The sequence below is a fragment of the Vanessa atalanta genome, chromosome Z, assembly GCF_905147765.1.
Source record: "Vanessa atalanta chromosome Z, ilVanAtal1.2, whole genome shotgun sequence".
Classification (NCBI taxonomy): domain Eukaryota; kingdom Metazoa; phylum Arthropoda; class Insecta; order Lepidoptera; family Nymphalidae; genus Vanessa; species Vanessa atalanta.
In genome coordinates, this window is record NC_061902.1 from 10,273,932 (window position 1) to 10,291,073 (window position 17,142).

Sequence of the window (17,142 nt, forward strand, 5' to 3'; positions counted from 1 at the left end):
ATTTAGCTAAAAAAAAAATAAAAAAATTTTTTTCACCGTCAAGTTAAGGAACCGGACATATATCATATTAAAACATAAGTATGTCGTTAAAGATATAGACTGTAGAGACATACTTAATAAGAACATAATCTTATATTATTATTTGAATATAATTAATTTATTTCAGATTGTTTATTTAGTTGTCTTAAATTGTTTAGAGATTTATTATAATTGCAATTGTTATGATATTATAAATGTAGTAGTGAAAAATCTATTTTGGCTTGCTATAACGATTACCGATTTTTCCAAGTATATTAATTTCAGTGTTGCTACTTCATATAAATCAATTTCAAGGACTATTTTTCACCGAACCACAACTGTTATACTTCTAATGGGAATATTACCATTTTATCAAAATTTTCTTATATGTTATTGGTGTGTTTATTAAAATAAGTGGCTTGTTTCCTTTATTTCGTTACGTATATTTTATATTAAAGTTAATAATAAAAAGTGCGTGTTTATAGTGAATAATACATCAGTAAATTAGAGTGCTCTTTTAACCGCTGTTCCTAAAACATTGCCTTCAATTTCCAAAGAGCGTTTACCGTATATTTTAAACAATACTAATTCTCGAAGTCGAATTATGTGCCCGTGACGTGTTATCAATAACATTTACAGTGCTTTTTATTTTCTTGCAATATTTCACATTATGTCGTTAGTATGTGATGTGTCGCTACTGTCGTACAATTGATCGACTTTCGTAGACAAGGCAAAAGAACCATGGACGACGACGGAGATGATAAAGATGACTCGAAAAGGTATTTATTTACTAGTTATATATATTGACAAATTCGTATGAAATAATTCATTTCATAAATAAAGGAAGTAAACCATCAAAATTTTCCGCGACAATTTCTGTTATACAATCGTTTCCTATTTAATATTTTTGTAGATGTCAACTTGTTATTCATAGGCACAGCACTATTAATCAATTGAAAAACGAATATGGACTAAGGAGTTACTACATTTTTTAACTATGAGATTAATCAGTGTTTATATTTGAAATTCTTGTAGATCTTAAATCAGTTTGTTATTCTTTTATTTAATACTGTGAATTTTGTCATAAATGTGAATCTAAGTTTTTAAAAACATTTCAGGAAAATGAGGTGAATATTCAGACAATTTTATAACTTTATATCAATTTCAATTCTACAGATTCTGTTCTCTTAATTCCAGTTAAGCAAGAATTTTGTTTCAATCACTTTGATTACTATGATTTATTATTTGATCATCATATCATATGATATTTCTGTTCTTAAATACTAAATATTTGTTTTAGGTGAATGTCATGTGGTTTTTTGGTTTCAGACTCTTTAGATTTTATTGTTGTTAGATATATATAATCATATTGTTTGTTGCTTCTTGTGCTACTATTTATGAAATACATTTTTTTTTATGAAAAGTAAATACAACAGAAATATTTGGAAACTCCTAAGAATTTGTTGAAATCTGATCATTTTATTTCATATGAAAATATTAAGGAGTAATATCATTTTTAGGAGGACACGTAACTTGAGTGAAAAGAAGAGGCGAGACCAATTCAATATGCTTGTCAATGAACTTGGATCCATGGTATCAACAAATAATAGAAAGATGGACAAATCAACTGTCCTTAAATCTACAATTTCTTTCTTAAAGAATCATAATGGTAATAACTATATTTGTAATTTACATATTTTATAGAATTTTATTTAAATGCATTAGTTGTTTTTAATACACATATACTGCATATGTATTGATCTTACAGAAATAACTGTTCGCTCAAGAGCTCATGATGTGCAAGAAGATTGGAAACCTGCATTTTTGTCAAATGAGGAATTTACATATTTGGTATTGGAAGCATTGGAGGGATTTGTAATGGTATTTTCGGCATCTGGGTGTATCTATTATGTCTCAGAAAGTATAATGTCATTATTAGGACATAAACCGGTAACTATATATTTCCATTATTAAAATAAAATAGTGTGATATTAGTATATTGCATTGAAATTTAATAATTTCAGAGTGATATGGTGAACAAAAGTATATTTGATTTGGCATTTGATGAGGATCGTTCTAACTTATATGCCTTACTTCAAAACCCTAGTATGGTGATACATCCTAATCAAACAATATCATCAGGTTTGTTTCTTCCTATAATGTTTTACAATAGAGATAATATAATCAAATATATTTACTTTAGTAGTAAAGTACATAAATTATATATGACTTTTTATATTAATAAATCAAAGCCTATTTCATGTTGTACTTTCCTGTATTGCATAGCGAATTACTTATAATCAATATTTTGTGTCATTATATATTTAAACTGCTGCAGTTTTTTATGCAAATGCTGCTTATTTTTTGCGATATTTATAAATTGATTTGAATGAAAATGTTGTTTGGTTTTAAAATTGAGGAATTATTTTTATTTAGATGATTATTATTTTGTGTTAAAGTTTTTTTTTTTTTCTATTATCTCTCTCTCAGTATCAGTGAACACAAATCTTAAATATAACAATTTAATAAGTATGTTATTCATATTCATTTTGGTTTGCAGCGAATGCTGATATTTGTCTCCAACCTTAATTAGACCTAATTTAATCTAGTATCTAATGAACTATATTAAAAAAAAAAAAATTTAAATTAAGATTTGGCAGGAAAATATATAATATGTCTTATGTCCAAAGATATATAAGACAAAATTATGATTCTTTTATATAAATATGTCTATGCTTTAATGTGTTATTAAAATTTAAGTCATTTACTTCGTTCGTCGTAACTTATTTTCGGTGCCTCTAAATTTTTTTTGGGATCTCTACCCTCCCCTCTGTTTTACGTAATGGGTTAGGGGCACTTTTGTGTTTTCCTTTATGGCGAAATCAGAGTTTTACCAACTTCTCACAATGCATTGCATGCCTTTTGCATATTTTAATTAAATTAACAATTATAAAATATTATGGCTGTATTGCAACTTCGAAATTTAGTCAACGAATAAATTAAAACTTTGAAAGTTTTGTTACACGTTTATACGACTTCAAAAAAATTTATAATGTTTTGGTAGCCGAAGTGGCTAGACACTTATTTTTCGATCGAGCAGTGTTTTAAAGGTTTCGCGTTACTTGAAATATACTATAATAGACACTTGCGATTTTCATTTTTATTTGCGATGCAAAGTTCTTATTTTGTGTGGCTGTTGCATATTGGGACGAGAAGGCCTCATATATATATTTAATAGGTAATTCTTTAGATAAGATTGCGATTTGCGAGTTTTAATTCGTGCAATGTACAAGTATTAGTATAATTTGTACTTTTATATAATATGCTCATAAGCATAGATTTTAACATTTTTATGTCTAGGCGAATATTTTATTATTATTGTAACATAGAATGTTTAATGTGTAAATATAATTTCATTTCTTAAACCACACCCAGCTTCGCGTGATATTTAAGTTTTTATTCATTTATGACTATGTGACAAAATACAACAATACAAAGCTGAGTTTATCACTATATATATACACATATAGATTCTGGGTGCTTACTATAAACATATAAAAATAATAAACAAAATTGATAATAATGTCATTAAAGTATAACAAACAAATGAATAAACAATTTTGTTTTCGCCTTTACTTGGGATTATTTTCTGAATCCGTGTTAAACATTTCTGTGTGTTATTATTTTCAGAGAACGAGATACGGTTCCAGTGTCATTTACAACGGGGAACACTGGATTTTCGAGATGATATCACGTACGAACTGGTTCAATTCAAAGGACATTTTCGTAAGACACTTTACGTTTATTTCATCTAAATGTGCTTAGTAGAAACAACATCAATTAGTTAAATGTATTTGATGTGTAACATATTTTCTGTCTCTTTCTTGTCTACCAACTGTGGTAGTGATTTAAGGAAAAGGGACGGAAGTGTGTAACAGGAAACCGGTGAAACGCGCCTATTTTTAATTTGATCAAATTGGGCGCGGTGCTAGATTTAACCTTCAGATGGTTTTAACCTACCCGTGTTTGAGAGGATCTAATCTCAGATATCAGTTGGTACACATCATATGCGACTACTTTAATATATAAGACTCACTCATTTCTTAAATTTATATCTCGAAATTGGTTAATTCTTATTCCTATTATTAACGTTTTCATAGTCTGATTTATTTAATAAAGATCCTAAAGGGACCAGCTTTAGTAGCGCCTTTTTCGTTTATTTTTAACTTTTTTTAACTGTAGTAATTCTTAAACATATCAGGAAGAGATCCTTCGCGGAACTCTGTATCTTATTAGCTTTAATAAAATGTCTTACATCTGAACCAACATTAAATTATAATTACCATTGCCCTTGTGTCGTTCTCTCTAAAAATGTTCTGTTTAAAAAATAACAACATAGAACAGTACTAATATATTCTACTTGTCTATACTATAATAGATGAGAAAATAACTCTCTGTTACCTCTTAAACCGCTGAAGCTATTTAGATGAAATGGAATGGCGTGTTGGATAGTTTGAGTCGCGGGGACGGAATTGGGATCGACTTTTTTTTTAATTTACCCCCGAGGGGTTTATGTGTGCTATGGGTAGTTTTATAAATTTCGTGTGGGGAAAGGCGCAGGTTCAGCTAGTTAACAATATAATGTAGTAGAAATATGGTAAAATGCAAAAATGTGACATATGACAAAATCTGAACATTTGTATATTATTTGTGTTTAACTATCAGTATGTTTGTGCGTACACGCATGTATCTGCCAAATATTTTTTTGGTTTAATGCTCTTTTTAGTGTAGGGTTAGGCTTATTAGGTTTCATGATCACGGTTAAATTGAGTTTTAAGAAATCCATTGACTTAAAAATATATTTCATCTGTCAATAATAAATAAATTAATTTTATTTTGTTTGGTTTATGTCAATATTTTTTTGTTATGTTTAATGAATAGCTTTCATAATTTAATGTGGTTATCTGTAAATAAACATACATTTATAGAATATTAATTTGACAAATAAAAATATTTGATTGATGCGCTAAAGAAAATTTTATAACTAACAGTTCAACATTTCTTATTATGTGTTTAAATACATGTAGCATTAGAAAATGGAAAAAATGATATTTTAACACACAGTAACGTAATTAACGTTAAAGTTATCAAAGGACTTCTTAAATAAATAAAAAGTTAACATTTTCGAAGTTCCGTGAAGCGTACGTTACGCAATATATTTATAATGAAATTAAATTACAGTTTGCGCTCTGTAATACTCAATGCCTGTCTCACTCATTTATGTGTTGGTCGAATCGGCACTATCACAATACAGGCAAACTACTAAGACTGCCTTAAGAAATATAATTGAGTTCGGTGTAACTATTGAATATCTGTGTAAATTAAGTGGTATTCATACTAAATCAAAGCAAACCGTGGTTCTCTAGATCTTTGCAGATAATGATATACTGGTAACTTGTCAAATATACAGGCGATAAGTAATGTTACACCGAGATGTGAAATTATGAGAGAGAATCTAAGTTAAATACCTTTTACCTAAGATTATATTCAGAAAATTAATTTAAGACTTATAAACAATTACGATACTAGTTTCATCTGAAATCATTTATAATTTGTCTGCACTATAAAATAACAACAATGAAATTAAATTACTAATGTTTTGTTAATAGTCTTATCAGTGCAACTATTTTTAACCTCGACCAAGGATTCCAATGTACTTTCTGTACTCCTTTGTGATTTTATAAAATAAATATATAAATAAAAATATTTTTAAGTATTCTAAATAATTTGATACGTACGGATGAAAGTACAAACTATTTAACATATTGCAGGTACATATATGGAACAGAGCGATAGTTCCGACATCTTATACCAACAAGATCAGGAGTCAAGGTAATAAAAAGTATTTTATGATATTACAAATTTATTTAATGAAAACTTCGAAATCGAATTGCTTTTTTTCTTGAACGCGCGTCACACGAAAACCGCTTGATATATTGATTACATGAAATTTCTACCATTATATTCAACGTGTTTAAGGGAAGGTTTTTTGCTAATACTAATAACTATAGTAACATATACAATACATAATATCTCAAGTCCATGTCAATACTGGCGCAGGGGACTAAAAAGCAGTTAAATATTATAAAGTTACTAAATTAAGTTAGTAAAGGTTATTAATTAATCTATTCCTTGTCTCTGAGATTGTCGAAATGATCCAGAGAACAAAGAAAGTCTGCATATATCACGTAACTTGTAAAAGTGTAAATAAAATTTTCTGACTTATTAGTTAATCGTTCCAGTTAAAAAAGAACGCTTATAACATCATTTCGTTGTCGTGTCCGTCTATCTGTCTATCCGTCAAGACCCTTTTTCTTAGGAAACCTGGTAAATCATTTGCATTGTGTTTTGGTAGGTGATTGCGCTAATCCGACTCGCACTGCCCCCATTTTATATGAATCTTTTAAAACGAAACGAATTTAATTTAAAGGGCTTATATCGAAACAATCAATATCCACTTTCACCGGATTATATTGTGAAACCAGTTGACGATGCTTTTCCAAAAAATATTCAAGTCATCTTCCATTGGAACATCAGTAATATGAATACTTTGTGAATTTGTGCCAATTATGAACATCAGCCAAATTTAATAGACAAAATGAGGATTTTATATCCTGAGATCTGTGGAGAAGTTGAATATCTATATATTCAATTCCCCCTCGAAATTGCTACTATTATGTTACTATTATGTAATATGTTTTTCTGTGGTCTTCCTTATAAAATCTTTAAATTCATCAAAAATTTCAGAGCTAGGTACAATGCGTGCATTTCAATTCTTTTTTTTTAATTAAGAATAATCTTGAAATTCATAATATTCGAATTAAAAATCAAATTGTGCGTACGGTATTCTGTTAGGCAAAATTTTAGGCAAAACAAGCAAACAGTACAACAACAAAGAGGCTTCTTAGATTATCCGTCAATGTTTCAAATTAGTGTTTTAAATCGGAAGAGAGAATTCCCGGATAACAATATAAACGAGTGGCATCCAGACCGTATGGCAAATGGGGAACGCGAAAGGCAATATTATGCCCCAATGAATTAAGTTGCAACCGTTCCAGGCGAACAGTATTCAATTCGCAACGTTTTAAATGTCGATTTCAGATCGACCAGGATGACTGATAAAAATAAGTATTATGCTGTATTGCATTATACGCTATTATTGTGCAAAGGGTAGATTTAGTTTTTACAAGATTATGAAAATAAATTAGCCTGAAATTAGAATTGATATATAGCGATTATAAGTATTAAAATTACTCGAATCCATCTTCATAAAAAATATTCGAATAAGTATTTTTTTCACATACCGATTTCCACTTAACAAAGTCTTGGTTCAGTTAATTTTTGACAAAAATATTATCAGTTATGTTGTAATGTTTGTTTTGTTTCAGGCTCCTGTTTGTCTGCACTGGGAAGCTGTGCACGCCTCAACTGATCCGAGATGTGTCTTTAGTTGACACAAGCCGCAGCGAGTTTACATCGCGTCACAGTTTGGAATGGAAATTCCTGTTCTTAGACCATCGTGCTCCGCCCATAATAGGTTACCTACCGTTTGAAGTGCTTGGCACTTCTGGATACGATTATTACCATTTTGATGATCTGGAGAAAGTCGTGACGTGTCATGAAGCATGTGAGTTGTAATTATATGAACATTTATGTATATTTAATATACGTTGTGTATTGTTACGTGGATAATACAATAGTCTTGTGTCTGAGTTATAAGACTATTATCATTTGTATACTGATTGTATGTATATGTCGATAGTTCCATATCTATACGAGTATATTTTTTTCAGTAATGCAAAAAGGCGAGCTTACGTCATGCTACTACAGGTTTCTTACCAAGGGTCAGCAGTGGATCTGGTTACAGACCCGCTTTTATATCACTTATCATCAATGGAACTCTAAGCCAGAATTCGTTGTCTGCACACATCGTGTGGTGAGGTGTGTTGAAACATCGAAATTTATGTTTGCGTACTTATCTTGTTTCACCAAGTTGACATATTCTGACCTAGTCCCAACTATCTTGCCAGTGCGCTATTAATAATTATTGTTAATAACAATCAAAATACCAATAAATAAAAAATAGATTTCATTCATGCTACCGAATCCTATTTAATATTGATTAAGTCATATCATTAAAAATTGATCATTTTATTATCCAGATTTATGAATAGTTTGGTTTTAAAACTGCCCTTGTTATGTAAGCTATAATAATGTTTATTTTTCTATTTAGTTATGCAGATATATATAAAAACGCGAAGCAGGAAAACATTGACACTGACACCGTAAGCGAACCAGAACCCAATAGAGGTGACTTGAAGGAGACATCTTCAGAAGATGCCATGATGGCTATGTCACCATCTTATATGTCTGAGGCCAGTGATGCTTTCGGAAATTCATATCATTCTCTGTCGCAGGTATTATATTTAACTTATTTATTATATTAAAAATATATCTTATTAGACAATTGGGAAATATATTAATAAAATTTGAGTACATATATCTCTACCTCTTAGGGATAGCCCATCATAACCATTTTTTATCCTTTACTTTTTACGAAAAATAATGACTTATTTGCGAAGCGATTTTAAGCAATACAGCATTAATCCTTATCCAAATAAGTATCTTAAATACAATGTGCATTTAAAATATAGATCAATGACCCTTTACAACATGTAATTTAGATGAATATTTTCGAAGATATTACAAATTTAAATCGCAGGGACATAGCGGTTTGTATTGTCTAACCGCTGAAAAACTGTGAACGTTGTTAAACATTCTGTAGTATATTTGGTATCAGCATTGCACCCGTGCGAAGCCGGGGCGGGTCGTAGTTTTATATGAAATCCTTTCGAAGTTGTTAGTAAGGGTGTAATATTTTCGTTGTTTGTTAACAGCCATTATCGGTGAAGTCGGCCGCAACGTCAACTGGCAGTACTTGCGCCACGGTCGCGACCATCGGCACGGCTACCACTGCCACTGCTTCGTGGCCCACCCGTGCCTCGCAGGTGCTGTACGCTCCAGGATCCGATACAGCCTCAGTATCGGGTGATTCGCGATCGTCACGCATGACCGCGCAAGAAGTAAGTCATATGTATTTGCTTGTACTTGTTTTAAATTTGCCTCTCCTTTGAGATTTATAATCGTACCTATACTTATATAATAAAACTGAATAACATGCTTGTCGGCTTTGAAAAATTCTTTCTCTCAAATCATAAGGAAGGAAGGTTTAACATCATACTAGGGACGCATAGTGCTTGTGAAGAAGGTTTGTATGTAAGTTTAAAACACATTCCGCAGACGCCACGGCTAGCGGAACCGGCGATAGTACCTCAGCACGGTATCGGCGCGCAGTACTTGGAGCCGGCGCCGTACATTGGATCCGTCGGTGTCTCAGGGGTGTTGTCGCTGCCGCTGCACCCGGTGCCGGTGATCGTCAGCCCGGATCAGGCGCAGTTGCAGGTGCGTCTTACATCACTTAATTTTTTTAAGGTTTATATATGTTTTATTAATACAAAAATATCTCTCGAGCTCCGTAAGTATGGCGAGAGTTTTAATTCTTTATTTGCGATTCTATTATTTTACATTACATTAAAACTTTAAATGGATTGATTTCGATAACAGTTTGCATTCGTTTTCCTTATTTTGATTATTATTTTGATTGATTATGATTATTTCGATTAAATGATTATTGAGTTTATGGCTATAACGGGGAACGCAATCGAGAGGTCGGTGAGGTTGTTGGTATATCATGATGCGAGCTAGTGGCCGCGGCAGGAGCAGTTGCAGCGCACACATCGCGAGTTACAGCAGATGATAGTGCGCCAGCAGGAAGAGCTGCGGCAGGTGAAGGAGCAACTCCTGCTCGCACGCCTCGGTATCTTACAACCGCTCATTAACGTGAGTAATTGGCCGTTACCGGCTATGTATAGCCTAGCGTTGCAGCTCCGACGATAGGTAACGGGGAGGCGGACATCACGCTTTCTGTTTCAAAATGTTTATATATTTTATACAATAATTATCATTTTCATATTCAGAGGTACTACTGATAATACTAAATGGGTAACAAATGACATGGGTGGTGTGCTTTTGATTCACGGCCTCGATGCTGAAGTAGTTTATGTACAATTATGAATTAAAGTTAAATAGCCCACTAACTTCACCCTTTTGTCACGCGAAAAGCTTGTCAGCGTTATTTTGATTTTGAGAGAGTAATGTTTTGAAACAGTAACATACCGTCAATACAGGTACTTACAGGAATTCACTTGTTTGTTTTATTAGAAAACATCGTGTTGTTTTTTAAATAACTGGAGGATATGGAGGAGGTTCATGTTTTACAAATATGTAGCACGTGACTCAATTATTTTTAACCACCTTTTAAGGGTTCTTAAGGTGAATCATTTCTTCTTAACCGGGTTGTAGGTTTTTTCCCAATGAATACTTATTTTTATTTATTTTACCGAACAATAAATGTCAAGAATTATCAAGTCCCGTCTAGTATCGATATCGTCTTAGCGATGTGATTAAAAATCGATGAAGTTTATTGTAGTACGTCGTAAATGACAGATTACATCACAATCTATTACGGCGAAGAGAAGATATAAAAGCATATATAAATAAAATATATTATATGTATTAATTATAATTATTATTATATATTTTTTATATTCGTCGCTTCGGTTAATTAATTTTAAAATAAATAATTATTCCTATTTTTTATTTTAACTAAAAACTAAAATCTAATAATTGTTTGTCCAACATGATTATTAAAAAGGGCAATTGTTTTTAATATAAACCGGAAACAAAACACATGTATTACATTCCATGGTCACGCTTAAAAATTGAGAATACATTAATTATATATGAATATACATATGTTTAATTTAACTAAACTTTTCTTAATGTACATATTCTACTAAGTACTGGGCAGGTGCTGGTCATGTCATTTGTTAATTGCTTTAAATACAGATTTAATTTTTAAAAAAAATATGCCTTATTATTTTTAATCACAGCACGCTACTTACTATCTGAGATATGAATACATTATCATTTAATTAGTTTTAAGTTTTTTCATAAAATAATTTCCCGCATTGCGATTTTATGTGAAATATATATTATATGATGTGTATTAATTTGACAATATATAAACTATGGCCAGATGGAGCTGGCGCGCAAAATGTCTAAGTTTCGAAACTTTGATGACCTAATTAAATTTTAACCATTTATGTTTTACTAAGCAATAAACTACATTTTTAATAACAAAAGTTAAATTGGCAGCCTTCCAGCTCATCAAATACCACATCAATTCCGATGGTAAATATCCCACGAGAATATTCTCTAAAATTTACTATATTCTATAAAAAATGCATTTAAAAAAATCCCCTTGTATATACACTTCCCTTAAACTTTGTTTTATACAGTAATTTTGTTATATTTGCAATAATTCTAAATATTTAATATATGGATAATGATGCATTGTGTACATAATATACATTTGAATCATTTTAAAATTTTAGGTTCAAGATCCATTCTCACATACCGAACAAATGCAACAAAACGAACGAGCACAAATACTGTACGACGGAACAGCGGCTAGACCAGCGCCTAGCTATCCTCACCACCCGCCACCGCCGCCGCCGGGTGGTCACCACCTCAACACACATCAAAATCAAAATCATCATATGCCACCGCAGCAATAAGACTCGGTACTACGCGACGCATGTGGGACGACTTATCTTAGCCCGGATCTCATTTAATGATAAAATACTTCCTTTTAAGCACAAATATATAAAATGATCTTTTCAATGTTATTTACCGTCTCTGTTGTGGATGTAGTTTAGTTTTTCTGTAGTAAAATGATAAGGCAGGAATGCGTGACGAGTACGTGTTACAATACAAACACAAACGTTTAATAATATTTAGGGAATCGCTTGAGTCCGTCACTCAAGGACGTGTTTCTCGTAATATATTTTACGTTCTTTTTATATCTCGTAGAATTAGTGTTAATCTCAATTAGTTTCGATATATTTTTATGATATTTGTTATGATATATTCGTACTTCTAATAAGTGGTTATGTTTTGTTGAAACTATTTGTACATTAACTTTAATGAAGTAGAGGTTGGGACTCTATATCTTAACACACTTAAATTTAGACTTTTCTTAGATTTATTGAAAAATAAAAAGTTTAACTTATGTAAGATTCCAAACATTTTTCAAGGTCACCGTATTCGTATAAAATGTGTAGAAAATATTCTATATTTCAAGTACTTCTTGAGGTTATGCTTAAGATCTATTCAGAATAATCAACATTGATAAGAGTACTTAATATTATTTTTTTCCTACGTACGGTTTAGTTAAAATTAAAATCAATTTTATCGACTTAATGAATTATTATTTAAAGTCGGGGTGACCTTAATTGTGATGCAACTAAATATTATTTTAGTGTAACGGCATTTCTTATTTTTGTATTTTTGATCGAAGGGCTGTGCAATTTTGTATATAATTATGTCGATAGGTAACAGATAACCATTATTTTAGTTTAAATCGAATGGACGTTACGTTGTCTTTAAAATATATTTTGATCTTTAACTCCGTTCAAATAGATTAGTTTAAAGATTTTGTACAACACAATCGGCTACGTATATTGTATATTATTTGGTTTTTATAGTTTAAATTTAATAAAATGTACCTTCTGGTTATACAGAGTATACTAGCGTGTAATGACAAGTTTTAGAGAATGTCTTAAATCAGGTAGTTTTTAAAATATCTATAATTTATGTTTTGAAATGAATTAGCAAAACAAAATGGTCTACTCGAGTAAAGCCGGTATGGCAGCTTTCGCATTAACAGCACGACCTTCATTGATTTCAACCCAAAGTAGGTACACATAAACGGTACAATTCGAAATTTTAAGAAGCTTAGTCAAAATTTTTGACTCTTTTTATATTTAACCTTTTTTATAAAGGATTTTGATATATTTGTGCAGTGTCATGTCACTGATACTATTGCATTTGTTCAACTTAATCAAACCCAACCAATGAGACGGAGGGGCAATGTTCTTCCTTCCTGTCAAATTAGCTTATAAGATTAGAGAATATGTATCACTAAATCGAAACTTTCGCAATCTGGTTGGGTAACCTGGTCCGGTTTTTGAAATAATTATCAATGTCTGATTAACTAATTTGATTTGAATCTGAATTGTCATTGGTCGGTGGCAGCCGATGACGTAATATTCAACCAATGAGCGTTCAGTATTTAATCAAATCAATTTATCTTACTCACCTCATGTTTTAATTTAATTCTATAAGAATTTATAAAATCTCGGCCATAAAATTACAAATACAAGCAAATATAATTAATAAATGTATAGATATTATTTAATAAATTTTAAATAAATATATTTCTATTTCGAAATGTCTATTTTAAAATGTAATGATGGGCCATTATAATATATTTATTTTTAATGTCATAGTTATTAAAAATATAGAAGAAATTTATTGTTACATTTGAAAAATGATTATTTATTTTATGTTGAATATTTTTTTATATATACATTCTATTTTTATTAACAGATTATTTATTTCAAATTTAATTTTCTTATACAACATTTGTTATTGTTACGCATCTTAGTTTTGTTGTATTTTTTTACATATTGATTATTTATTTGGTTGTGCACATATTGTTATGGGGACTATCAAGAATAACTTTGGCTCTGGGTCATATTTTTTTTTCTTGTCATGGTAATACAATAACTGTTTTTATTTGATACACTGTAAAATGTAAATTACATGACTTTTATAGTACTACATTGTAGTAAAACAAGTTATAACAACTTGCGAAGAAACCAATGATTAAAAAAAACAAACAAATATTATTGACTTATGAATAATTTTAATAAACGTTTCTGTTAAATATCAGTTTCGTTTTGTAAGTATTTAATCTGTCCGGTTCCTTTGTCTCTTTAAAGAAACTTTTGTGGCAATAAGGACCTTCGATTGTTTGAATTAAAAATAATATATATTCCCTGGTAACTGATATCACTTAACTGTTAAATACACGCATACTTAAAGTCACTTACGTCTATAGATAAATGGTAATAAATAGTTATATTTAGATAATTCTGCATAAGGGATGCAGATTGTCCCACTTTTGGAGAAGTCCTTCTTAAAAATGTTTTTTGGTAATTTATATAGTGATAATAATGTCCCCGCCTCTCTTATGTGAATACTTGATGCTTGTAGTTGTGGTTGATGTAGTTCTTAAGTATATTGAATGTTAGATCGCTGTTAGTATTTAATATCTACGTGATCTGTAGGAGGTTTAACGTTGCTAGTACAATATGTTTGTATTAAGTCATAAAAAATTTCAGGGACGTCGTTTAATGCATTGTGGGTTTTATTTCCGCCTATTGTATAACATTTCTTGACTATTTTACAACTAAATTACCCGTAAGTTATTATAATTTTATTATTATTACCAATACTTGTTTCACTGACGTTGTTTATCGTGGGATCCACGTTAAATATTCATCTTTCCTCGATAAGTAACGTACTGATGATATATTTCAAATGAATCTATCGAAGGCTCAATTACTTTTTATGACACTAAAATCAAAATACTCCGGTTGCGTAGGTAATGTGAGTTTGTAATGAAAATTATCACATTCATATGAAATAGTTAAACCAAAGTGTATATTAACCAATATATATAATATTATAGTTTACATTTCGTTATATGTCTAAATGTTATACTGTCAAAATTGAAAAAATAAAATGTTATTAATTTTAAATTAATATTTTTGTAGATGTATTACGATACCGTCTCGTACCGTTTGTTATAACAAACATATATAGTGTGTTGCTAAATTTAAGCGATGTGCAATCCTACACGTCCCTGTTGCACGTTCTCGGTGCAGATTGTGTGTGCCATACAAGTGCCATCGTTTTAGTTCGGCGTCACATGATGAATTTACTTATCATTCAGACAGTCTTACATATAGAAATAAATATAATATTTTTTACTATATTTGAAAATATTATACACTTATTTTATGTAGTTACGAATTTAATTAAAAATAATAATAATAATTTTATAAAAAAATTGCATGATTTTCAGTGAGTAATAATCGTGGTGCTCCTGTTAAATTTTGATCACGACATTGTTAAAATGATGTTTGTAACGGAGGGCACTTTTTGATGAAAATTGTGAATAATTATAAATACCAAAGAATATGGCGATATTCAATTTTTAGTACAATTGTCTCGTTGAAGTTTTGTAAGTTATATACATATATGAACACTAAAGAACCCATCAGAATGTCCTCTAGAATATTAATTCGATTGGTATAACTAATTATTGGTATATTCATCATAATAATTGTTGTTGCTCACTTAAATTCACTGGAATAAAAATGTTGGCACTATAAATTAAGCTATAATTTTAGCAAATATTGTTTTGTAACGTGCCGCACCGAAAGTCAATTTTAATTATTATTTTATAAGTATGACATAATTAAAGTTTTATATTCTCTTGCCATTATAATTTATCAAGTAAAACCAAACAAATACAGACCATTGATATGTTTAAATTTATAAATAATACATTAAATATGTTATTTTAATGGACTATGTCTGCATAGTGCAATAAAACTTTTAGAATATATAATTGTGTCTATGTTAGAAAAAATATAAGAGAAATATATCGTCATCCCAAACTTTGCTTTACGATATTGCCTCCTGCTAGTGGCAAGGTTTGGTGCCATTTGAATCTCATTCCGCGTAGCATTAAAAAACCTGGCAAATAGCATATTACTAGCATTTCCAATCGTCAATCTACGAAAGATTTTTGTAGCAGCAAACCGTTTCGTTAGCAAGTGGCCTTTCCTGTGTAAACGTAAGTGTTGTTATAATCCCCACCCTTGTGTGAGTTTTAGAGACACGCTGTCTCAGAAATGATCCGCTGAGCGTGTACTTTATATAAATATGAAGTTCGCGTTTAAAATTCAAATAAGGAATCGGGAAACATTGACTTATCTAGAGGTTGTCTAAGTAAATCGTGATACGCACGATGTTACCATTTCGTTTTCGTAGAAAATAGCGGGTATGTAGATTTAATGATTTCAGGGGTTGCGATAATAATTGTAGCTTTCACTACATTAGCACATGGAACTATATTTTGGCAGTTATAAGATACCATATACTAATGTTGAAATAGCTTAAAGTAGCACAAAAAGCTACTGTTTGAGAAGAGGGCTATTCTGATTAAAAGGAATACAGGGTAAAGCAAAAAAGATGGTGTTAGAGTGATATTGTTAGTAGTTCTCTTTCTGTGCAATTTAAATATTAATATAATTGTGAAAAAATAAATAAAATTATATGAAAAACTTTCTTTTATTTTATTTTCTCTTATTTTAATACGTAATATTGATATTATGGTAATGTCTTTCATTTATTCCCTTGTGTCTGTAGTTACACTGGCTCACCCTTCAAACCGGAACACAACAATACTGAGTACTGTTTGGCGGTAGGTACCTACCCAGGCGGGCTTGCACAAAGCCCTACCACCAAGATTTACTTATATAAAAATCTTTGTAAATAATTACCTGCTCAAAAATTGTAACAGAGTTAAGTTTATATAATTTGCTGTTAATTAAACTTGTAATTGAAATGAAACGAAAAAAATATTTTTTTTCATTTAGAGAATCCTATGATATGCAATTACAGAATATTTAGATTTTTTTTTATGTTAGAGGTGGCAAACGAGCAGGAGACTCATCTGATGGTAAGTGACTACCACCGCCCATGGACATCTGCAACACCAGGGGGTTTGCAGGTGCGTTGCCGGCCTTTCAGGATGAAAACTTAATTCTGAATTAGGAGTATTTGAATACCACTCAATTTGAAAAATCGCTTTAATAATAAAACAGCATGAACAACATGACAATGCTTTCAGTTTTAAGTCTATTCATGATCTTATCAAAGAAGAATCGTTTTTATAGAAACCACGACTGGCGTCTTATATTTTAACCTGCTAATATTAATAAAGTTACATTATTTAAAATATTT

General features: G+C 30.5%; 1 protein-coding gene across 7 annotated transcripts; it reads left to right on the forward strand.

Annotated features, from left to right (window-relative positions):
- The first annotated feature begins 357 nt into the window (after positions 1-357).
- On the forward strand, positions 358-13,418 carry LOC125076242 (circadian locomoter output cycles protein kaput). Of its 7 annotated transcripts, none has more exons than XM_047688314.1 (14): positions 358-797; positions 1,539-1,687; positions 1,787-1,968; positions 2,043-2,160; positions 3,709-3,804; positions 5,850-5,910; positions 7,467-7,705; positions 7,872-8,019; positions 8,312-8,495; positions 8,976-9,161; positions 9,379-9,540; positions 9,844-9,978; positions 11,356-11,391; positions 11,595-13,418. In XM_047688314.1, the coding sequence occupies exons 1-14, from the start codon at positions 760-762 to the stop codon at positions 11,775-11,777; spliced, it is 1,917 nt and encodes a 638-aa protein (XP_047544270.1). In that variant the 5' UTR covers positions 358-759; the 3' UTR covers positions 11,778-13,418. The 7 variants fall into 7 exon arrangements, with proteins under 7 accessions (XP_047544270.1, XP_047544271.1, XP_047544272.1 ...); XM_047688315.1 differs by having other exon boundaries at positions 9,856-9,978; XM_047688316.1 differs by having other exon boundaries at positions 9,862-9,978.
- Positions 13,419-17,142: the final 3,724 nt, after the last annotated feature.